General features: G+C 45.0%; 1 protein-coding gene across 21 annotated transcripts in view; it reads left to right on the forward strand.

The window, feature by feature from the left end:
- Window positions 1-25816, forward strand: part of TCF4 (transcription factor 4) — a 578937-nt gene that overhangs the window by 469554 nt on the left and 83567 nt on the right. For all 21 annotated transcript variants that reach the window (XM_068251303.1, XM_068251305.1, XM_068251312.1 and 18 more), the window contains 2 exons: window positions 15018-15148; window positions 19799-19931. In XM_068251303.1, the coding sequence (XP_068107404.1) occupies window positions 15018-15148; window positions 19799-19931 (264 nt within the window). The remainder of the gene's footprint in view (window positions 1-15017; window positions 15149-19798; window positions 19932-25816) is intronic.

The following is a 25816-nucleotide window of genomic DNA, read 5'->3' on the forward strand; positions in this document are numbered from 1 at the left end:
GCGGAAGGTTCGGTTCGCATTAAAGTTCGCGAACCGCAATAGACTTCAATGGGGATGCGAACTTTGAAAAAAAAAAAAAATTATGCTGGCCACAAAAGTGATGGAAAAGATGTTTCAAGGGGTCTAACACCTGGAGGGGGGCATGGCGGAGTGGGATAGATGCCAAAAGTCCCCGGGAAAAATCTGGATTTGACGCAAAGCAGCGTTTTAAGGGCAGAAATCACATTGAATGCTAAATGACAGGCCTAAAGTGCTTTAAAACATCTTGCATGTGTATACATCAATCAGGTAGTGTAATTAAGGTACTGCTTCACACTGACACACCAAACTGTTCACTGAACAGAACAGGTATGCAGTGGCGGGTTCACTGAACAGGTATGCAGTGGCAGGATCACTGAACAGGTATGCAGTGGCAGGATCAATGAACAGGTATGCAGTGGCAGGATCACTGAACAGGTACGCAGTGGCAGGATCACTGAACAGGTATGCAGTGGCAGGATCAATGAACAGGTATGCACTGGCAGGATCACTGAACAGGTATGCAGTGGCAGGATCAATGAACAGGTATGCAGTGGCAGGATCAATGAACAGGTATGCACTGGCAGGATCACTGAACAGGTATGCAGTGGCAGGATCAATGAACAGGTATGCAGTGGCAGGATCAATGAACAGGTATGCACTGGCAGGATCACTGAACAGGTATGCACTGGCAGGATCACTGAACAGGTATGCAGTGGCAGGATCAATGAACAGGTATGCACTGGCAGGATCACTGAACAGGTATGCAGTGGCAGGATCAATGAACAGGTACGCACTGGCAGGATCACTGAACAGGTATGCAGTGGCAGGATCAATGAACAGGTATGCAGTGGCAGGATCACTGAACAGGTATGCAGTGGCAGGATCACAGTACAGGTATGCAGTGGGCTGAGGGCTCACTGAACAGAACAGGTATGCAGCCAGGAAGAAGTTAAGCCTAACTAATCTTTCCCTATGAGAGACTGCAGCAGCTCGCCCTACTCTCACTAATGCAGGCACACGAGTGGCCATAACGGCCGCCGCTGCCTGCCTTATATAAGGGGGGGTGGGGCTCCAGGGGCTAGTGTAGCCTAATTGGCTACACTGGGCCTGCTGACTGTGATGTAGAGGGTCAAAGTTGACCCTCAGGTGCATTATGGGGCGAACCGATTTTTTGCGAACTTTTGCCGCAAAACGTTCGCGTGCGACACCCGCACGCGAACCACCTAAGTTCGCACGAACCACGTTCGCCGGCGAACCGTTCGGCCCAACTCTAGCCTTCACAAGGTTTTCTGCACAACTGTTATGTATCAATCAGTGGCATAACTACAAATCATAAGGCTACCAGCAGGGACGTAGCTAGAAGTTATGGAGCCCCATAGCAAAGTTTTTGTTGGAGCCCCATTCCCAAAAATAACAAGGCACCTTTGTGCCCCTTCCCTCCACACACCAATTTTAGGTAACTAGAGGGCCTCCTAGCATTAAGAAGCCCTTCCTTCAGTAAGGGTAGCCAGAGGAACCCCTTAGGTAGACCCCAGCATGGGTTGCCAAAAGTTCCCTCCACCAGCATAGGTAGCCAAAAATAGTGGTTGGGGCCATAGGATGTCGGCATTCTTGAGAAATACCACCTGCCCCTACCCTATGGATATGAGTTAATTGGGCAATTTACATTCTCATGCAATCTACACTGCATATAGTCCATGGGCACTTAGATAAAATCATGGGTTGGAGGAACATGAGAAAGTTGGTGAATACATCAAGTACCACCTGAGCCCCCTCTGCTCCTGGGCCCCATAGCAGCTGCTATTGCCGCTATGGCTATTGCTACGCCCTTGGCTGACAGCAAAACTTTGATGGAGCCACCAGAAAAACTTTGCTGGGCAGGAAGTACGTCACTGGGATTCCCGTCGGCCCGCACATCCATGCTGGGACGCACCGCACTCCCGATGTTTACACTTACTATGTCGCCCATTGACTTGCATTAATGCATAATCTGAGTGGTAGGCATGGATCATGTGGCAATGTGCTGCAGACTTTACGTCGGGAATGGGGCGGTTTGGATGCTTCCAGCAAACCACGTCCCACCGTGTTAAATGTACAAGTCTCCACAGACTTTTTGTCCTTGCGGAGGTTAACCCTAACACAGGGCAATGCAGGCCTCAAGTGTAAAAGGGGCCTTAAAGGACAACTGAAGCGAGAGTGATATGGAGGCTGCCATGTTTATTTCCTTATAAGCAATACCAGTTGCCTGGCAGCCCTGCTGATCCTCTGCCTCTAATACTTTTAGCCATAAACCCTGAACAAGCATGCAGCAGATCAGGTGTTTCTGACATTATTGTCAGATGTGACAAAATTAGCTGCATGCTTGTTTCTGGTATTATTGAGACACTACTGCAGTCAAACAGGTCAGCACGGCTGCCAGGCAACTGATATTGCTTAAAAGGAGAGAAATATGGCAGCCTCCGCATTTTTCTCACTTCAGTTGCCCTTTAAAGGGAACCAAGCACCACTTTTGCTTCCTGGTTTCTAATAGCTATAGGAGCTGCCATGTTCTCCCCTCTCCTTCTAGCGGCCCATTATTTATCCAGGGGAAGGAGTGAAGATAGTAGAAGGAAGTAGGCTAATACAGACCCTCTGCTAAACTTGTAAATGTAAAAAAAAGGGAAAATTTGAACTTTTTTATTAAAGGGACCCTGAACAGTACCTAAAATCAAAAATTTCGCTTACCTGGGGCTTCCTCCAGTCCACCGTAGGCCGGGAGGTCCCCCGGCGTCCTCCTGGCTCTTCTCTGTGTCCCGCTGGCGGCTCTGTTACCGGCGACACCCGGACGACTCTTCCTGGATCTGGACACACCGCTTCATCGCGCCGGCCGCTGCGCATCATCACGCCGGCCGGCATGACAGTCCTGCGCATGCGCGGTTTAGGGTTAGCGGCTGGCATGACGCAGAGCATCCAGATCCAGGAAGAGTCAGCCGACACCCGGCCCAAGTGTCGCCGGTAACTGATCCACCAATGGGACACGGAGAGGGGCCAGGAGGACGTCAGGGGACCTCGCGGGCTACAGTGGGCTGGAGGAAGCCCCAGGTAAGTGACATTTTTTATTTTAGGTACTGTTTAGGGTCCCTTTAATTAGCCATATTTTTGACATGCATATTAAATGTGCTATTGAGATGCTCTGGGTGCTTAAACTGGTACTTGGTTTAAGGTGAAACCTTTGGAAATCAACTCCTCTGACTGACCGGTTCTGTACTGTATCTCTGTACTGTTCCGCACTGTACCTCTTTGGATGTTATTGCATTATCATGTGTCTTTCTGTATCATGCTTTGGATGTGCTGTGACCATACTTGTTACCAGTCCAGCACAGTGTGGACCTGTGGTGTGCCAGCAGCCAGTACTGACAGGGAGCTCTACAGCTCTTCCCCTGTCCTCACGGAGGATTGTAACAGGCAGGCAACAGTAATCTCGTATTTTTCTGGCCTGCTTTTAGTTATCGGGCTTGATCCAGAAATGCATCCAGAATCATCAAAAACTGCAAGCCGTCCTTCCTGGACAGAGAGTGGCTCAGGCACTGCCCCTTGTGAAGTTGTAATTGAATGAATAAAGTTTGTAAATGACATAATTTGCTGCACAAGTACAACTTGGCACAAACCCCCTTTGAAGAAGCAACTTTGAAATGTCTTTAATTGTTGCACATCCAGGACTTGAACAATCTTCCTTGAATTTGGCAATGCAACTGTGGATTTTAGAATGTGCTTCTTTCCGGCGCGCGTGCCAACTTTTTTAATTGGTAAAGAAAAATTAAGCTGGGGAGCCAAAGCCAGAGCCATATTTACAAAGAAGCACAATAAATTCTGTTGATACACAGCTTAGGAGGAGGGCTCCGCGCATAGTGACAAAGGTACTTGCTTAAAGCCCCCAATCCCTGCCCACATCTGATGGATGTATCAATAAGAACTAAACTGTTCTCTTCCTGTTGACTCCCAAAAGGCGGGACAGTGACACATGTGTCATTTACCGGCAGAGAGTCCAAAACGGGCGTGTTCTAGACTTCGGAAGATGCACTAGAGTAGATGGAGTAGATAGAGGGCTGAAACCATTTTTCATCATCATAAATATAGTTGGGTGCCTTGACACCTCGAAAAGAAAGCTCAGAGACAATGGGAGCCCAATAGCATAGTATGTCATAAATAATGGAAATAAAAAGTATGAAAATGGTTACTTACAAAGGTGGGTTGCAAAAGGGTCAACTGACCACTTGAAGCAGGTGGAGATGTATAACCCGACTCCACTCAGGTGTCCAACACAGGCTGGATGGGTTCGATCGAGCTAAGCATTGCTTTTTTAGTAGGAGGGCATTCTTTGGTATTTTTTAGTCCCCTATACTCTCCTTGTGGTTATGGGTCACCCTGAGCTGCTTGGTTACTGTGTTGCTAAAAATAAATGACCTTCACAATGGTCGAAACCACATGCGGCCAAATGCAGCCCTCCAAACGGGGTAGGGTAGATGTGAGGTAAAGAAAAAATGTGAGGTTAAAACTCTCTCAGAGGCACTCATTGTTTTGGCTGCAAGGAAGTGAACACAGACCCAGAAAATGTGTTGCCTGAGCATAAAAAAAAATCTTTTTTTGTATGAGATTGTCATTCTTGAGGTAAACTACCTCCTTTTTTTCTTTTTAATAATTGTGTGGCTTAGTTTTATCAATTCTTCTTACTCCCTTTGTTCTCATTATCCATTATTTAGAAGACATTGCTGGTGGGCTGGAATTAAAGAGGAACTTTAACCCATAATTGAACTTCATCCCAATGGCTTCAATTCACTAAGCTTTATCAAACACTTTATCAAACGTTTGATAATTTACCTCATGGGTAAAATCCAACTTTGAACTCACTAAGGTGTTATAGATTTATTGAATGTTTCATTGCTGACATTCAAATCACTGCACAACTTGGGCCCTGGATACATGAAGGACTTGTTGAAGCTGCACCACACCTCTCACAACCTCAGATCAGCAGAATCCATAAACTTGGTCACCCCCAGAGTGCACCCCAAAACCTCTGGAGACAGAGCCTTCTGTCATGCTGCCCCTACTCTTTGGAACTCCCTACCACACCTAGTAAAGACAGCCTCATCCCTGGAGTTATTCAGATCCAGACTGAAAATCCACCTGTTTAGCCTGGCATTTACGGACTTATAGAATTCTTCCCCTGTACCACGATTTACCAATCAACCAATAATTGGTCTGAGCCATGCTTATACGCTTTGAGTCCTACGGGAGAAAAGCGCTTTACAAATGTTATTTGTTGTTGTTGTTGTTGTTGATAAATATATAACACCTTAGTGAATTCAAAATGAGATTTTACCCATGAGGTAAATTATCAAACGTTTGATAAAGTGTTTGATAAAGCTCAGTGAATTTAGGCCAATGAATAGCCGATACTATTGCTGTTTGGACATGCTGATTTCCAATTCCAAGGAAATTCCGATTGCCAAAAAGACTGAATATGGATTCCGCGAATTTCCGCAGATTCACAGAAATCTGAATTTCCGATACCAAATTTCGCAGAAAGGATTTTTTGTTGTCATTTTTGTTAATAAAGTGTAACTAAAAAAAAAGTTGTTTTGCGGAATCCGATATTTTACAGATGTCTGCTATTATGCGGACATCCTTGATACACTACCAAATTCTCTGATTAGCCAAACACTTCCGAGTCGGAAGCCATGGACCAATCACAGGCTGCAGAATTTTTCAGTATTCTGAGGTAAACCTCCGCATTCTGTGATTGCTGGTCCAATACTGCCTGTGGACCAATCAGAGCTCAGTCCTTGTACGTGTGCACAAGGCTTTGAGGCTCTGATTTGCTGCAATCACTTCCTATGTTACCCAACACAAGAGACAGAAGTGACACATGTTCATGACCGGCAAATCACAAATCTGTCACCCGACCAAACTGACCGCATTGTTCTGCTTGAAAACTGCAAAACATAAACAACTCTAATTATGGACTGCAGTTTGCTTTTCTATTATTGCCTGCAACTGGCCTTTCTACTACTGTATGTCGCCAGCAGGGAAAGCAATATTATCAATCATTATTATCATTGTATCTTTATAAAATGCGGACATCTCCTGCAGCACTTTACGGACTACATAGTCATGTCACTGACTGTCCTTACAGGAGCTCACAGTCTAATGCCCTACTATATTATTATTACTGTATGTACTTATATTGCACTGACATCTCCTGCAGCACTTTACGGAGTACATAGTCATGTCACTGTCTGTCCTTACAGGAGATCACAATATAATCCCTACCATAGTCACAGTCAGTGGCATAGCAACAGGGAATGCAGAGCTTGCTACCGCACCAGGGCCCTTGGATCAGATAGGCCCACTTGGGGCCCTCCCTCAATGGCAGTATTAACTCTTCAATAATGCTGTTCTGGTAATGATCACCTTTATGCATGCTTTGAATAGTGGCAGGGCCGGATTTACCATAAGGCACTGTAGGCACGTGCCTACAGACGCCTGATAATGGAAAGGTTTCTCACTCCCCTTCCCGAGCGCCTCCTTACCTCCTTTCCTATACAGAGTCTTGATGAGAGTGTAAATAAGAGGTTACTCACCTACGTAATACTTGGGGGCACCTCTGGCTACTTCGTATTAGGTAGCCAGGTGTGCCCTCAATATTAAGGGACACCTGAAGCTCCCTATGACGGGCAAGGGACATAAGGGAGAAGTGACAGCTAGGCCAGCCAACACACTTGTGGTGCAGATTGGTGGGGTTTGCAGGTCCTTGAAGGGCCTTGAAAGTCTAAGGTGCCAGGATATCTGTGCCTATAGGCTCCTGTGGGATAAAGTCAGGCCTGAATAGTGGCAATCATTGGCAAACTGTCCCGCTCCTCTCCTCTGCCTTTGGGGGGAACATATTAACTGCATGCTTTTGGGGTGTGGGAGGAAACTGACGTGCCTGGAGAAAGCTCTTGCTGACATGGGGAGAATGTGGGTTTGATTTCTCATTTTGGGTATACAAATTACAGACGATAATGCTGAATAACTTGGTTTTCGGCAACGCCAACATCGCTTGCAACTGACTTTTGATTCTATGGACTTCAGCCTGTCTCTCCATCTAACTGGCACTGGAGTTTCAGATATATGGCAGACCGCAGGCCGTGTGGCAAGAGTTGCAGCTGTATTGCCGGAAATTAGGCTGCACTCCATATTATTAAAGGCAAGTTGCAGGCTAGATTGTGGAAAAACTAAGTTTTTCTGCATCAGGGCCTGTGATTTGCTTGCCAGACCATAATCACATTACGCAGAGCTCTCCAGGCTTTCCCCACACCTCATTATTTGATTATAAGTGCACATGGAGTTTTGGAGAAATCGATTTGCTGTCTTAGAAGCAGGTTAGGCCGGCACTGGCGGGGTTTTTATTTCACCCTTTCGTGAACAGGGTTTTTTTTTTTTAGCTGTTTTTAATCATAGCACTAATTCTGAGACGGTACCTTAAAGCAGCAGGGATAGCCATACTATCCCAGGAAAAAAAATGAATAAATATGTATATAAATTATATAAATACTTGCTCTACTTACACAACATGTGTATTGTACTGTCCACATTTTGATTTCAGTGAATTTGATATAGTAAATAAAGAGAAAACTGTTCCAGGCATTTTCCATCTTTACTGCCTTTGACTGAAGCCAATCCTGATGTCATTTCCTCCCTTACTTTTCTTTTTCTCCTAGAAATTGCACTGTCATATCTAGCTTGCTTTGTGAGCGCAGCATAGATCATATTTCAGCAGTTCTGCAGAGGGGTGAAGTGTATTTTCCTTCTCAGCCTAGCGTCCCACTGAACTGTCTTCCAGCCAATCAGTGAAGAGCAGGAATGTGGGAGGGGAGATAACAAGCTTTCCTCTCCTTGGCAATGTACCAGAATAGAGCCTGGCTGACTGAGATAAGATTCATTACAGCAGAAACATTTATGATTATATTGGAATGCTTGCAATGCAGGGTCTGGTTGTAGACTGCATAATAAACACAGAGCAGTAGGTAAATGGAATTTGATGTTGTGGCTGACAATCTGGCTTTAATGAGCCATGAAACACTTCAGATTAGTTGCTGCAACTAGTCACAGAAAGTAAAGGTGCGTACACACACGCAATTACTGTCACCTTTCGGGATCGGGACTATATCACTCAGGTGACAGTTCGCAGACTAGCGATGCTCTCTGTTGCTATGGAGGAGGACAGAACCTTCAATAGCCACCTCAGCCAAGAACCATCTAGTGTGTGTACAAGGCTTGAAACGCTAAGTACTGATGTTATTCAATGTGATCGCCAACACAATCTGCGGTCGGAAACCTTTGGGGGAGTCCTCGAGCGCTAACCAGGGAATGGAGGACGCAGTTGGAAGCCTCTACAGCAGTGTTTCCCAACCCTGTCTTCACGTACCACCAACAGGGCATGTTTTGTGGAAATCCACAGAGGTAATTAATCAGCTCTACTGAGACACTGATGACCCCACCTGTGCATGTTTGTGGTTTCCTGCAAAACGTACTGTTGGTGGTACTTGAGGACAGGGTTGGGGAGCTCTGCTCTACAGGATCCACAGGCTTCCCTCTTCTTAAGGATACAAAGAGACAAAAGTGAGAACCCAAAATAGTGTAGTAAGTTGGTATATTGAATAAAGTCCTATATAGGTAGAAATGTTACTCACAAAGGTAGGTTGCCACTCAAGAAACCAGTGAATGGGTAGGTGGAGAAACTAAACCCGACCCCACTGGGGTTAATAAGTCTCTCTCTGTAGAAAAAAAGAAATGGGGATAACACCCCTACACCAAGGGTGGACGATGTGAGGATATGAGGTGCCAGAACAGGATAAAAAATTATTTTAAAAAAACGGTTTAAAAAGAGGGCTAGAGGTGGACTTGCCTCCCCAAGTAGACCCAAATAGTCTCTATTCAGTAACAGTTCTTTAATCATAAAACTCCAAAATCTTGCAACGTGTTTCTCAACCCCATTCATCCATGATGGAGGTGCTTATATCTGCAGAGATCAGTACACAGTAACTCCGGTTTTATTGCCCGAAGAAGCAGGTTGAATCTCAAGAAACGCATTGAAAGATTTTGAAGTTTTATGATCAGGGCCGGATTAAGGCCAAGGCCTCCTAGGCCATGGCCTAGGGCACCACAGGAGCAAGGGCACCAAACCAGCAAGCTAAACTGGTGCAGCATTTGCAAGCTTGCAAATGCTGTAATGCAGGAGATCAGGCGAGCACCTGATCTCCCTGCTGCCAGTCATCTGTGCAGAGACCACCTTGCTCTCTGTGCACGTTGGCATTTAGGAGGGCAGCTGCAGACTTGGACAGCATTGGAGATGGAGTGGAAGCTTCTGCACCGGAGAGGAGCAGATAAGTGATTGACACCGGTGGCTGCTGCAGTGTGGAGGCGAGCTGTACTGAAAGAGGGGGAGTGGGAAAGGGAGCAATTAAGGTAGTCATCAGGCTACCTATATTGGAGGAGGGGAAGGGGTCATCAGGCTACTTATACTAGAGGGAAGGGGAGTTGGGTCATCTGGCTACCTATACTGGAGGGAATGGTATAGGAGTCATCTGTCTACCTATACTAGAGGAAAGGTGGAGGGGTCATCTCGCTACCTATACTGAAAGGGGGCGGCTGGTGACATTGGCCTTGGGCAGTAAAGAGTAGAAATCCGGCCCTGTTTATGATTAAAGAACTTTTACTGAATACAGACTGTTTGCGTCTTCTTGGATAGGTAAGTCCATCTCTACCTTTTTAAATAGTTTGTAATTGTTTTAATCCATTTCTGGCTCCTCTGTTTAATATCATCACTTTCCTCTTCCTAGGTAAGTATTCCCTTTTTGCCCCAAGCTTCTGCTTGTGTACACTTTCAACACAGAATCTGATTTTTTTTTAATAATAAAGAAAAAAAGAATGAAAAAAGATAAACAAAAAAAACAAAAAACAGTATGAACGCAGAACATGAAACACATGCTAAATAAGAGCATTGCCACAGAACACAATTTATGCATGCATTTTCCATTAGAAAGGGTGGCTTAAAAGCAACCAAAAGCACCCTGACGTACGAGTCTAAACACGAAGCTGCAGGCAGTAAAATGTACATCTAACACTCCCTGCACCGAACAAACAGGAACTCCCTGCGGTTTGTGCAAGTGTCATTTATTAGCAAAACGATTCCAATGCGTCAGTAAGGCAGGGGTCCCAATTAAATATAAAATAAATAAAATTCCCATCTGAACTGCATTTTTTTTTAAAAATCGTGATCGTCTCATATCTAATTTGTTTGGATGGCATTCCAGGCACTCTACGCCAGGCAGTTTGCATTGTTTAAAAGGAAATCAATATGGCGGCCTCTATAGCCACCTCAGTTCAGGTGTCCTTTAGGGCTCTTACACAGTGGGACGTTGGGTTGCAGGGGCCGTTAAGGTCGCATAACGTTCCCCTAACGCAACGCATGGTGGTGCTAAAGGTGGACGCTACATAGAGCCACGTTATGCGGCTCTTGGTGCACCGTTTTCGTTCGATAGAATCAGCAATGATTCATGTGAATCATTGCTAGCAGGCAGGGAACCGAGAATGATTCATATGAATCATTGTTAACAGGCAGGGAACCGAGAATGATTCATATGAATCATTGCTAGTAGGCAGGGAAACGAGAATGATTCATATGAATCCTTGTTAGCAGACAGGGACCGAGATTGATTCATATGAATCATTGCTAGCAGGCAGGGAACTGAGAATGATTCATATGAATCATTGCTAGCAGGCAGAGAATGATTCATATGAATCATTGCTAGCAGGCAGAAAATGATTCATATGAATCATTGCTAGCAGGAAGAGAACCGACATTGCAGTGCAGTGAATATTAATTAGCCATGTGGCTAGGCAAAATAGTGGACTCTCCCCTCCTCCTCTCCTGCACTCAAAAAAACAATAAAACAACATTACTGAGCATGTGCAAACAGTCTAATGCAGCTAAAACCGCGTATAACGCACAGCATGCTGCACTTTCATAGAACGTGCAGCGTGTAACGCAACGTGGCAACGTGGCAACGTGGGCTCTGTGAACAGCCCATTGATAATGTCATTACTGTGCGATGGGCTGCGTTACAGGCTGCTCTAACGTGCGCCTGTAACATCCCACTGTGAAAGCAGCCTTAAGGAAGAGTGCATGTATAGAAGTAGCATATTAGTGCAATGCACATCATAGAAGCAATGTGTGTATTGCCTACATTTCATGAACCTTGCGATGTGCGCTATAATTGCTATGCCACTTGCGTCAATACTGGTTTACCCTTTAGCGTCCAATTTATTTAGAGGCTTGCAAGTGCTCTAGGCCAGTTTATTTTAGCACATTTTTTATTTCTTCTTTGTTAGATTTTCTAGCTTCTAATTAGTATTGCTGTAATTTATATTTACGGCCATTTGTCACTAGGGGGCAGCGTGAGACAATAACAGAGGACCTATGCTTTCAGTTTCTATATTTTCTGCTAGTAGAGATCAAAGCATTCCAAGAATTTACAGCACAACGAGTTCTGCCACTGAGGTCAAAATCAGTACACTTATCTCAAACGAGATAACTCTATTGAAGGTACTAACGGGTTAAATTGCTGTGCGGAGTGTGTGCATATATTATTTTACCAGAAGCTAGTGCATAAATACCCTGGTCACTAGCAGGAAACATAGAAATACATTTTTAGCCACTACCCTCAAAGGGTTTGAATGTTCAGGGTTAGCTATGCAATCCTATGGTAAAGTCAAATGCTTGTTGGGTGATAAGACTGTAGGTGTTTGATTCCACCACTATATCCAACAATACACATACTTAAACATATTCCTGCCTCTGATTCCTTGACAAGGCGATATTACAATGGCTCACAATGTTGGATTGTTTGGATATGTTGTAGCATTGATTTAATGTTGAAAAAATCACTTGTAGTGCTGAATTTTCTTGCATTGTTACTACCCTTAAAGCAGGCATGTCCAGAGTCCGTCCCGGAGGCCATATGCAGCCCCCCGAGTGTTTTCTGGCGGCCCCCAAAGCTCTCTACAGTTGTTAGTTCTATGCAGGGCCACAGGCCATAGCTGCAGTGCAGCATGCATAGGCCTGCAACAGTAACAGCCACTGATTAGCAGCTGCCACTGTGCCAATAGCAGTAACGGCCCCTGATTAGCAGCTGCCACTGTGTCAGCAGCAGTAACAGCCACTGATTAGAAGGCGCCACTATGCTAGCAGCAGTAACAGTCACTGATTAGCAGCCGCCACTGTGCCAGAACCAGTAACAGCCACTGATTAGCAGCCGCCACTGTGCCAGTAGCAGTAACAGTCACTGATTAGCAGCCGCCACTGTGCCAGCAGCAGTAACAGCCACTGATTAGCAGCTGCCAGTATGCCAGCAGCAGTAACAGCCACTGATTAGCAGCTGCCAGTATGCCAGCAGCAGTAACAGCCACTGATTAGCAGTTGCCAATGTGCCAGCAGCAGTGACAGCCACTGATTAGCAGCTGCCACTGTGCCAGCAGCACTAACAGCCACTGATTAGCAGCCGCCACTGTGCCAGCAGCAGTAACAGCCACTGATTAGCAGCCGCCACTGTGCCAGCAGCAGTAACAGCCACTGATTAGCAGCTGCCACTGTGCCAGCAGCAGTAACAGCCACTGATTAGCAGCTTCCACTGTGCCAGCAGCAGTAACAGCCACTGATTAGCAGCCGCCACTATGCCAGCATCAGTAACAGCCACTGATTAGCAGCTGCCACTGTGCCAGCAGCAGTAACAGGCGCTGATTAGCAGCCGCCACTGTGCCAGCAGCAGTAACAGCCACTGATTAGCAGCTGCCACTGTACCAGCAGCAGTAACAGCCACTGATTAGCAGCAGCCACTGGGCCAGCAGCAGTAACAGCCACTGATTAGCAGCTGCCACTGTGCCAGCAGCAGTAACAGCCACTGATTAGCAGCCGCCACTATGCCAGCAGCAGTAACAGCCACTGATTAGCAGCAGCCACTATGCCAGCAGCAGTAACAGCCACTGATTAGCAGCCGCCACTGTGCCAGCAGCAGTAACAGCCACTGATTAGCAGCTGCCACTGTACCAGCAGCAGTAACAGCCACTGATTAGCAGCAGCCACTGGGCCAGCAGCAGTAACAGCCACTGATTAGCAGCTGCCACTGTGCCAGCAGCAGTAACAGCCACTGATTAGCAGCCGCCACTATGCCAGCAGCAGTAACAGCCACTGATTAGCAGCAGCCACTATGCCAGCAGCAGTAACAGCCACTGATTAGCAGCTGCCACTATGCCAGCAGCAGTAACAGCCACTGATTAGCAGCCGCCACTGTGCCAGCAGCAGTAACAGCCACTGATTAGCAGCTGCAGCTGCCACTGTGCCAGCAGCAGTAACAGCCACTGATTAGCAGCTTCCACTATGCCAGCAGCAGTAACAGCCACTGATTAGCAGCCGCAACTATGCCAGCAGCAGTAACAGCCACTGATTAGCAGCTGCCACTGTGCTAACTGCACACGAGATATGGGTTATTTCTTGTGGAAATGTTTTATTTGACAAAATGTCACAGGCATATTGTACCTTACTGCACTCAGCAAAAATTGTGTTTAATTTTGCTAGTTCGGCCCCCTGGCACACTCAAGAACTTCGATTGGCCCTTGACCTAAAAAGGTTGGACACCCCTGCCTTAAGGCTCATACACACATCAGACTATGGTCTTTGGAAAATGAAAGATCACAGACCAATCTTACCACCCTTCATGTAGTATGAGAGCCATACCTACACAGTCTATTCTATGGAGCTGAACTCCACATCATAAAAAAATCTTTGCAAGATGCTGCACACACAGATGCTGTACAGACACAAAAGATCAGTATCTGCAAAAGATCTGTTCCTGACAAAAATCCATTCCTGCAAATTGCAATCATAGTCTATGAGATCTGCAGATCATCATACACACATGAATTAACTGACATTCATCTGCAGATCAAGCAATCATCTGCAGATCTGAAAATCCATCCTGGTGGATCTGATCTGCAGATGAATGTCAGTTAAATCATGTGTGTATGATGATCTGCAGATCTCATAGACTATCATTGCAATTTGCAGGAATGGATTTTTGGCAGGAACAGATCTTTTGCAGATACTGATCTTTTGTGTCTGTAAAGCATCTGTGTGTGCAGCATCTAGCAAAGATTTTTTTCTGATGTGGAGTTCAGCTCCATAGAATAGACTGTGTAGGTATGGCTCTCATACTACATGAAGGGTGGTAAGATTGGTCTGTGATCTTTCATTTTCCAAAGACTATAGTCTGATGTGTGTATGAGCCTTTAGAGGATCTTATGAATGCTACAGTGTCGGACTGGGAGCTGGAAAAGCTGAGGAAATCCAGCTGTTGGCCAAGCAGAAGTAATCAGGTGTTGCTGCTCACAGTGAGGACTTGCTGCAAGTTTCTATTGGGAGTGATACCACAGGGTTACTGCTGCTTGGCCAGCAGGTGGATATCCTCAGTTTTTCCACCTCCTAGTCCGACACTGGAAGGTTATGTTCACTGTGTGCTAACAAGATCATTATTATTATTTAAATAGGATTGACATCTTCCGCAGCACTGTACAGAGTATATTGTCATGTCACTTAACTGTCCCTCAGAGGGACTCACAATGTAATCCCTACCATAGTCTTATGACTATGTATGTAGCGTATAGTGTATGTATCGTAGTGTAGGGCCAATTTAAGGGGAAGCCAATTAATTTATCTGTATGTTCTTGAAATGTGGGAGGAAACCAGAGTGCCTGGAGGAAACCCACAAAGACATGGGAAGAACATACAAACTCTGTGCAGATAGGGATTGGATCCAGGGACCCAGTGCTGCAAGGCGAGAGCGCCAACCTCTACGCCACCGTGCTGCCCAAGATACAGTCTTGCATCTTGCATTAAATTACGTATTTTTTGTTTATTTCAGATGGTCACCACAGCAGCGATCCCTGGAGTTCGAGTGGAATGAACCAAGCCAGTTATGGGGGGATGCTGGGCAACTCTTCTCATATTCCACAGTCAAGCAGCTACTGCAACATACATCCACATGACCGTTTGGTAAGGACGTGCATCTTTCACATGGGTTAAAATAGGCAATTTTTCTTGACATGCATCATTTGATAGCTCTTTGCAGTGCTTGCAGGGAACCATTATTTAAAAAAGAAACGGTACTGCAGGTATTTATCATGAGGCTTTGCTTGCTTTATTGATTTTTAAATTCCATTTAAAAACATTGGCATGTCACCTAATGTTTATTAAGTATAAGCTTTTTCCTACACTGACAGTAAATTAGCTGTAGTGTGTGCTGGTCTCTGCTTGCAATTTATGTTCCCTCTCCCCTTCCATCTGCACTCCAAAACACTGAGAAATGCACCCTGTATATTTAGAGAGTTTAGCCTGTCTAATTCCCCCTTGAGGCCTCGTTCACATCTATAATCGAAATCGTTGATGCCAGCAATTTTCGATTTGGTTGGCGATTTTCTTTCTCCTCCCGGCACTCGGGTGGGCGCTGCGGTTTTTGTAAAGCACTTTTAATAAGCACTTTTTCAGAGCGATTGTGTTTTTTTCACTCCCTGACGCAAGTCAGGAAGTGAACTCTTTGATCCGGAAATTAATAAATACAATGTATCTATTCTTAATAATGCAAATGCAATTGATGCAAAAAGCGATTTTGTGAGCGTTTCGTGTTTTTCCTCTACCTTCCATTGAGGCAAAATCGCCCCAAAAATGGTACCGGCACCGCTTTGCTGAGCAGATCGGAAACAAACCGTTCAGATGTGAACTCTCTCATAGGGATTTGCACAAGCTTTTTGGGGGCGATTTTGAAAATCGCCTGCGCTTGAAAAAAGGACAAAAATGCCCTTAGTGTGAACGAGCCCCAACCGTGGCTAATCACAAGCTGTAATTTGATCTCTCCCCGTGTCAGCTGACTGCCACTGCAGATAAGCTCATTTGAAAGCACAGGATGTTAACAATATGTCTGCTTCCATGACAGCACGAAGTAGGATTTGTATCAGCTGTAACGATGCAATGTTTTTTGTTTAAAGGTTATTATGCTGTTGCGTATATTTTAGAGCAGAGAGGAAGTTCTGAGTTCAGGGCCCACATGCAATCAGCTTTTTCTCCTGCGTTTTCTCCCGGGTGATATTTTCACAACCTGTCATAAAATGCCTTTTAAGCCGCCAGCAAGCAAGACAATACTCAAAATAAATTTGATAGTACTTTTTCACCAACTTTTGGTTACTTTTTCAATTGTAAAATGCTGAAAATGTACCTTAAAGAGAAGATGAAAAATGATCTGCTAGGACAGGGGTGTCGAACTCAAATACAAAGTGGGCCAAAATTGAGTTCTGGGACCAAGTCATGGGCCGACTTCAATGTCTAGTGGACACTTCTCTCCCTTGTAAAGTTCCCTGGTGTCTAAAAGCCCCCCTCCATCCCTATTCAGTTACATGTTGCTTAGTGGTCCTCCCTCCCCATACAATTCCCTGGTGTCTAGTGGACCACTTCCCTCCCCTATACAGTTCCCTGGTATTTAGTCCTGCCCCCCCCCTCAAATATGGCTTCCTTGGTGATCTAGGGCTTATCCTCCAATATAGCTTCTCTGGTGGTCTTAAGAGGGCCAAACATATTGTAAAGTGGGGAAGCCACCTGAGGGCCAAATCTGATGACTCCGAAGGCCATATTTGGCCCACGGGCCGGAGTTTGACATGTATGTTCTAGGAGATAACTCAGGTGAAAAATGTAATTGCATTGGGCTTCCGCTTTAATGTAAAGGTAAGCATGTCAGCAGCTACAAACTACGAACATAGGATTCCCACAAGTCACTTCTAACTCTGGGAGTGACTTGTCAATATCTTAAAGAGAATCTTGTTTTAAAAAATATGCCCCTGGGAGGTACTCACCTCGGGTGGGGGAAGCCTCTGGATCCTATCGAGGCTTCCCCCGTCCTCCTGTGTCCCACAGCGGTCTCACTGCAGATCCAGGAATGGCGGGGATGTAAATATTTACCTTCCCGGCTCCAACGCAGGCGCAGTTGCTGCTCTGGTCTCGGAAAAATAGACGGAAGTAGCCGATCCCAATCGGGTCCGCTATACTGCGCAGGCACAAGATGCCTGCATCTGCGCAGTAGAGCGGAACCGACTGGAATCAGCTATGTCCGTCTATTTCTGTGCTGTGAGCCACAACAGCGCCCCCGCTGGAGCCGGTAAGGTAAATATTGCACAGCCTGACAAATTGTCAGCGGTGATTTCCGTGGGCTGCAGCGAGACCCCCGTGGGACGGAGGAGGACGGGGGAAGCCTCATTAGGATCCAGAGGCTTCCCCCTCCCGAGGTGAGTACTCCCCGGGGGCAATTTTTTTTAATTCAGAGTCTCTTTAAAGGATAACTATTGTGAAAAATCATAATATGTATAATACATACCTATTGATGTACATTTCTCCCCGAGTAAAATGTACTTTACTGTTTTCTTATGTTGCTGTCACTTATAGTAGGCAGTGAAAATCTCGCAGATCAAGTTTTGGACTAGTCCATCTCCTTATGGGGGATTATCAGTTATTTAGTTATGTACAAAAGAACTTACTGAACTGCAGTTGCTCAGTCCAGCTGCCAAAATAGTGTGCAAAAACTGTCTGACAACTTTGTGTAGTTCCTTTTCTTGGAATACTTTTGTAAACAATATTGATAATACTGAGAATCTCCTATGAGGGATGGGCTGGTGCAAAATCAGATCTGTCAGCTTTTTAACTATTTACTGTAAGTGACAGTAATTAAAAAAAAGTACCTTATAGGAAAAAAAGTACCTTATATTTTGGACATATAAGACTCTTCGGACTAAAAGAAGAACCTAGGTTTAGAGGGCAAAAAACACTGAAAAAATAATTATACTTAACCTGCTGCGTCCATTGTTGTATAAGAGTAGGTATTCTACCCTAATTATTGTGTCCTCCATGTGTCCTCCTGTCCTGCCCCCATGTCCTCCTTGGCAGGGATGGTTGTAACTATGCTGGAACTACGCGTAGTTTTACGCAATTACGCTTCGCCAAACGGCTTAGAAATCAAATATTCATTTCAAATGCATTTCGTAGAATACGCGTTAAAATACGCAAATACGCGTAGTGCAAAGCGTAGTGTGTGCGGATGCTTATGCCCGTATACAGAAAATTGTATGCATTAATTCCTCTCTAAACGCTTATACCCGGAACTCTTCTATGCGTACATTCCCTTTTCCAATGCGTAAATTTGTAAGCAGACAATCACACGCAGAAAATTAGACGCAAGTAAAGCATTTGTAGTTAACTACGCAATACACATGTTAACTACGCAAAGTGGGCGTTTGTAAGCATAGTTTACAAACATAACCTACGATGCGTAGATGCGAACTACGATGCGTACATTTCTGCTCATCCCTGCTACTTGGCTCCCCTTATGTCCCCCTGTTTTCTCCTCTGCTCCAACCCCCCCCCATACATCTCCCATTTTTTTTGGGGGGGGGGAGAAAAAGTGTGACTTATGTTCTAAAAACATGGTAATTGATGCGCATTTTACTCTGGTAGAAATGTTTATGTATAGTATGTATATATAGTATGTGTTTTAAATTTTACATTTTTTAGCAATAGTGGTTTTTTTTTTTAACCTAGACTGAAATCAGTACTGCAAGTAGATTGGTATATTGATCAGAATCACATTTTAATCACATTTAAATATAAGTACACAATCTTTTATTCCAGTTTTGATGACAACAGTAACATTCTAAGATATAGAAAACTGAAGTCAGGGCTTGTTCACACTGCAGGCTTTTTAAGCTTTTTTCGTCCGCCTGCGGTTTTTCAAAACTTCCCCCGACCTTTGAAACTTCCCAACCCAAAATGAAAAAAAAATGGAGATACATTCTAAAGTGAGCCAAGAACCATTTTTAGCACCTAGAGCATCTCAATAACACGTTTAATATGTATGCCAACAAAGTGGCTCATTGATAAAAAATAAAAAAAAATAAAAAACTTTAATTTTACCTCTTCTTTTTACATTTCAAAGTTTAGCAGAGGCCTTTATTACCCTACTTCCTCCTACTTCCGAGACCTGCCTGGGCAACTGAAGAAGTTTCAGGCAGATAAGGACAGATGTAATTATTTTATTGCACATGTTAGCAGAGAGAAAACAAAGGCAGGGGGTTAGTAGATTGGACACTGTGCTTCAAAGAGTTTACAGAAGTCACAGATGCTATCTGCACACCTTCCCCTGGATAAATAATGGGCAGTAGGTAGAGGGAACATCTCAGCTCCTATAGCTATTAGAAACCAGGGGAAAGAAAAGTGGTGCTTGGTTCCCTTAAAGTTTTGTTGGGGGGGGGGGGGGTATTTTTTGTGGTATTTTTCCAGTAAAAAGTAACTAAACTGCCATCAATCTTAGACTTTATTTAAGAGGGACATTTTTCAAAGACTAAATCCCTGTAATTTATTTGACAGATGTTTGGTAGTTTTGAAATGTAGAGTTATGCATCATCCACTATGGCTGACGCCTAGTTGGACTTGAGAACACAATGGGATGATACAGTAAGACAACCTGAAAAATACCAAAGAAATTGAAGAAAATCATTCAGACAAGACAAAACATAAAGGATGTTTAGTGTTTGAGAAGTGGTCCGTCATTGTGAGATGGTTCATTGTATTACAAGTGCCTAAAATGACTCCTGTTTATCATCTTTTCAGAGCTATCCATCACACTCCTCGACGGACATCAATTCTAGTCTTCCTCCAATGTCCACGTTTCACCGTAGCAGCACAAATCATTATAACGCCTCTTCCTGTACTCCGCCTGCCAATGGAACAGATAGTATTATGTGTAAGTATAGCTAGTTTGCATGAATATCCGTCACTTAGAGACAAAAAAACATTCAAGTGTTCCATCATTCACCTGTCAAAGTAGAACTTTTTCTCCTAAGTGTTCTCCTAGGTGATAATTTTACACCTGATGAATAAAATGCCCTTTAAAGTAAATGGGAATCGTAAATAAATAAAAAAAAATGAACCAGATATTTACCTAAGGAGAAGGAAGGCTCTGAGTCCTACAGAGCCTCCCTTCTCTTCTCCCGATCCCCACATTCCAGCGCTGGCTCCCTGGTAGCAGTATTTGACCTAATTGGTGAAATACTGCTTTCCGCCGCTGAATGGGGCTTCGGGAGTCTTTGGTGAGCCCCAGTGCCCCCAAAGATGAGTGGCTCCGCTCTGTAACTGAATGATCATGCTCTCTCACGACTTCAGAAGACTTCCAAAGTCCCCCGCAGCGAGGGATTTAAACAGGGTAGTGAGCGATGCAACGAGGGCACCGGAAGAAGAGCGGGAAGGCTTTATAGGACCCTCCCCTCTCCTTAGGTAAGTATCTGGTTCATTTACAAAAATAAAAAAGATTCCCATTAGCTTTAAGCCACCAGAAAGCATGGAAATACTCAAAATAATGTTGACAGTACTTATTTTACCTATTTTTTGTCACTATTTTAATAGTAGAGTGCTGATTCTTTTTCTTTTTTTTTTCTTTTTTCTTTTTTTTTGGGGGGGGGGGGGGGGACAAAAGATGAACAATTATCTTCTAGGAGAAAACATTGGAGACAAAATGAGTTGAATAAGGACCATATTGTATATAAGTTTGCAATTTGCACCCAAACTATTTTTTGTACAGTGCTGAATAATATGGTGTTGCGTTACAGATCAAAGATATTAACCACTTAAAGGGGAACTTCAGCTTGAACAAACATACTGTCATTACATTAGTTATGTTAATTAAAATGGATAGGTAATATAATCTCTTACCCACCCTGTTTAAAAAGAACATGCAAATGTTTGTGACTTCATGGGGGCAGCCATCTTTTTCATGGGGGCAGCCATCTTTTTGGCTGAAAGGAGGTGACAGGGAGCAGGAGACACAGTTCCAACTGTCCTGTATCCTGATCACCCCTCCCAGCTGTGTGCGCTAGTCTTAAAATCTCAAATTCAAAATTTGAAAAAAAAAATGTACGGCAAAACTGCACAAGGAGAACATCAGAAATCCCATCATGCTTTGTACAGCATCAGGGGAGAAATGCCCGGGCAGTTTTCTTCTGTTTTCTTCTGTGCAGCTAAAAATGAGGCTTGGATAAGAAAAACAAAGTTCTGATGCTGTGAAACTGTTAAAGAGACACCAAGCCTTTTCAGTGCCGCTGAGTAGATTTTTAGTCTGGAGGTTTACTTTAAGGGCCATGGGCTTAAACCCCCCCCCCCCCCCCCTCTCTAGTGACCAGGCCATTTTTTACAAAGTAGGCCACTGCAGCTTTAAGGCCTCACTGCAGGGCCGTACAACTAAGCACACAAGTGTGTCCCCCCTTTCCCTTTTCTGCCCACCAACAGAGCCTTCTGTTGGTGGGCTGTGATGGCTCCCAGGATGTTTTTTTTTACAAATATTTACTGTATTGTTTTTTTAATAAATAGAGGTATTTTGCTTTTATTTTTGTAAAACCTTTGCCCCTTTTGCCATCTAACAGTCTCCTAGTGGCGGAGCTCCTTCATCCAAGCAGAGATGCCAAGTAGTTAACAACTAGCCATCAGGCACGTTTCATAACAGGGGCTAGGTTGTACAGTGTCTTGTGTGACTCCCTACTGCGCACGTGCACACCTGCTCCCAGCCACGGGCATGCCTGAGGCCCTGTGCCTGTGCAGTAGGGTGCGTGCAGTACGGTGTTGGCACGCACAGACACAGGTGGACACGCACACCTGCTCCCAGCCACGGGCATGCCTGAGGCCCTGCGCCTGTGCAGTAGGGTGCGTGCAGTACGGTGTTGGCACGCACAGACACAGGTGGACACGCACACCTGCTCGCAGCCACTGGCATGCCTGAGGCCCTGCGCCTGTGCAGTAGGATGCGTGCAGTACGGTGTTGGCACGCACAGACACAGGTGGACACGCACACCTGCTCGCAGCCACTGGCATGCCTGAGGCCCTGCGCCTGTGCAGTAGGATGCGTGCAGTACGGTGTTGGCACGCACAGACACAGGTGGACACGCACACCTGCTCGCAGCCACTGGCATGCCTGAGGCCCTGTGCCTGTGCAGTAGGGTGCGTGCAGTACGGTGTTGGCACGCACAGACACAGGTGGACACGCACACCTGCTCCCAGCCACTGGCATGCCTGAGGCCCTGCGCCTGTGCAGTAGGGTGCGTGCAGTACGGTGTTGGCACGCACAGACACAGGTGGACACGCACACCTGCTCCCAGCCACGGGCATGCCTGAGGCCCTGCGCCTGTGCAGTAGGGTGCGTGCAGTACGGGGTTGGCACGCACAGACACAGGTGGACACGCACACCTGCTCCCAGCCACGGGCATGCCTGAGGGCCTGCGCCTGTGCAGTAGGGTGCGTGCAGTACGGTGTTGGGACACACGGTCACAGGTGGACACGCACACCTGCAGCTTTATTAGACATGATTTCTGGAGCTTTTTTTCCCTGGAGGCTCAAAGGCCCATATACAAGTCACTTTTTCTTCCAGGTTATATTTTCACAATATGTCAGAAAATGCCCTTTAAAAGAGAGTCTGAAGCCATTTAACTTACCTCTTTTTATTGCCCAGTTATCTTAAGCATGAAGATCACAGCTAATTTGCCGCATCCCTGCGCAGAACGAGGTATTTATACCCCCCAAATCCCAGAGCAAAATTCCACGACTTTCCAGGTTGTGGATTTTGCTGCCCGGAGGAGGCAGGGCTTTGTGCTGTAGTTCTGCATCCAACCCAGTCGATCTCCACCAATCTCAGCCTCTCCCCACCCCTCTCAATGAAAGAAGACTGAGAGCGGTGGGGAGAGGCGGAGCTTGACTGGATTAGAGGCAGAGCTACTGTGCTCAGCTACTGCAATCTCAGAATTTTGCCCCGGGGATTTCGGGTGGATAAATACCTTGTTCTGCCACGGGGATGCAGCGAATCAGCATTGATCTTAATGCTTAAGAAAACTGGGCAATAATAAGGGGTAAATTAAATGGCTTCAGATTCTCTTTAACTGCGAGCAAGCTAAAAAAAAAAAAAATACTCAAAATAATTTTGATAGTACTTTTTCACCATCTTTTGGGTACTTTTCCGATTGTAAAATGATGAAAAGTTATTTTGAAGAGAAGATGAAAAATTATCTCCTAGGAGAAAACTTGGGAGAATAAGTTAATCTCATATGGGCCTGTATGCACAAATTATGCATTCGCATAGGCCAGGAAAAATAAATGGCTTCTTAAACTAGTGTAAAGAATCATCATAATCTGTTTTGTATAAAGAACAATCTTGGCCCCAACGTTGTACTTGGTTTTCATGGAAATGCAAGGAAATACATTTCTTCCAACCACTAGCTAAATACTTAATAAGACTACAGTTGACAAATAACTGAAAAAACATCAGGATTGGCATTTTAAAGACCACAGACCTTTTTTTTTCTTATTGAGGGTTTGCCAACCAATGTAACAACCAATAACTAACCACAATGGACTGAAAGCCTACTTCCAGGATTGTTTTCTATTTAAAGGGAACCCGAGGTGAGAGAGATATGGAGGCTGCCATATTTATCTCCTTGTAAACAATGCCAGTTGCCTGGCAGTCCTACTGATCTTCTGGCATAAGTAGAGTCTGAGTCAAAACCCTGGAAGTGAATGACAACTGCAGTAAAACCTCCGTCAGCTGAGTCAGATTACCTGATCGGCTGCATGCTTGTTCAGGGTCTATGCTTAAATGTATTAGAAACACAGGATGATCAGCCCACCATCTGATTGGAGTATTATCACTCTGTACTCATTACAAGCTGACACAGCAATGCATTCCAGCGGTTCTGGAGGTGTGTTTAGCTTCTAAGGGTAGAATGGTTAATTTGCATATATTCAGCAGTGATGCACTGGGAGACATCTCAAGCTCACTCCAACCTGAATTATCGCAAATTCTTTCTGTTTTAAGAAAGCAAACTTTTGTTTTCCTTAGTATTTTAGTAAGGGGGCTTTTAGGACCATTGTAGTCCCTTACTACTACTTACTCTGTACCTCTCGGTGTTTCAAGCCCTACTGCATAGAGCCAAATTAATCCTTGCCCTGCACAGATGAGGATCAACCAATCTGAAACAGTCTGTATGCATGTTGGATTATTATGACTCTGTACAAATGAACGCGCTGACACTTCACTGCATTCCAGCAGTTCTGGAGGTGTGTTTAGCTTCTAAGGGCAACAATGGTTAATTTGCATATAATCAGCAGTGATGCATTGTGGGAGACATCTCGGAGTTCACTCCAACCTGAATTATCGCAAATAATTTCTGTTTTAAGAAAGCAAACTTTTGTTTTCCAAATATCACATGAAGTACAGTAACCTGCAACATCACAAGATGGAGGCAGCAAGCATGAAGTAAACTCCCTGCTGTAACAAAATGATCCTTCTGACCAGTACAGCTTGCACTCAGGGAGTGCCACTCCTTTGCAGTGCAAAATCATCCACAAGGCAATCTAGGCAGCTACCTGGGGCCTGATGAGTGCCAAAGGGCCCAGCTACCACCTTTTTTGACCCCTCTCCTACATTAGCTTACCAGAAAGACTATAATGGGGAGGCAAAGCTACAACCTTGCCTTGGGCACCATTTTGTCTTAAAGGGACACTGTAGGGGGTCGGGGGAAAATTAGTTGAACTTACTCGGGGCTTCTAATCGTCCCCCGCAGACATCATGTGCCCGCGCAGCTACTCACCGATGCTCTGGCCCCGCCTCCGGTTCACTTCTGGAATTTCGGACTTTAAAGTCTGAAAACCACTGCGCCTGCGTTGCCGTGTCCTCGCTCCCGCTGATGTCACCAGGAGTGTATAGCACAAGCCCAGTATGGTCGGTGTCTGCGCTGTATGCTCCTGGGGACATCAGCAGGATTGAGTACATGGCAACACAGGCGCAGTAGTTTTCAGACTTTAAAGTCTGAAATTCCAGAAGTGAACCGGAGGCGGGGCCGGAGCATCGGGGAGTGGCTGCGCGGGCACAGAATGTCTGTGGGGGACCGTTAGAAGCCCCGGGTAAGTTCAACTCATTTTTCCCCGACCCCCCTACAGTGTCCCTTTAAGTGTACATTTTTTTATATCTGACTGCATGATTTCAAATAGATCCACTGGATGGCCCCGTCATTGTGTCAGTGGGCAGTAATGTCACAGCTTTTATTTCAAACACTGTGGCAGACTAAAAGAAGGATTATACTTTGCTATCCCTCAGCTTAAAGGGAATTTGAGGCAAGATTGATATGGAGGCTGCCATATTTATTCCCTTTTAAGCAATACCAGCCGCCTGGAAGTCCTGTTGGTCTTCTGTCTGCAGTAGTGTCTGAGTCACAACCCTGAAACAAGCATGTGGCTAATCCAGTCAGATTTGAGTCAGATCACCTGATCTGCATGCTTGTTCGGGGTCTATGGCTAAAAGTGTTATAGGCAGAGGATCAGCAGGACAGCCAGGAAAACTTGCGTTGTTTAACCCTTTAGCAGCCAATTTATTTAGAGGCTAGCAAGTGCTCCAGGCCAATTTTATTTGAGCCCATTTAATAATAATAAATAATAATTTATTTCTTCTTTGTTAGATTTCCTAAATCCCAAATAGTACTGCTGTAGTGTGCATTTATGGCCACTTGTCACTAGTGGGCAGTGTGAGACAATGGCAGAGGACTTCTGCTTTCAGTTTATATGTTTTCTGCTTGGAGAGAGAGATCAAAGCCTTCC

Source organism: Hyperolius riggenbachi, chromosome 1 (genome assembly GCF_040937935.1).
Source record: "Hyperolius riggenbachi isolate aHypRig1 chromosome 1, aHypRig1.pri, whole genome shotgun sequence".
Taxonomy (NCBI): domain Eukaryota; kingdom Metazoa; phylum Chordata; class Amphibia; order Anura; family Hyperoliidae; genus Hyperolius; species Hyperolius riggenbachi.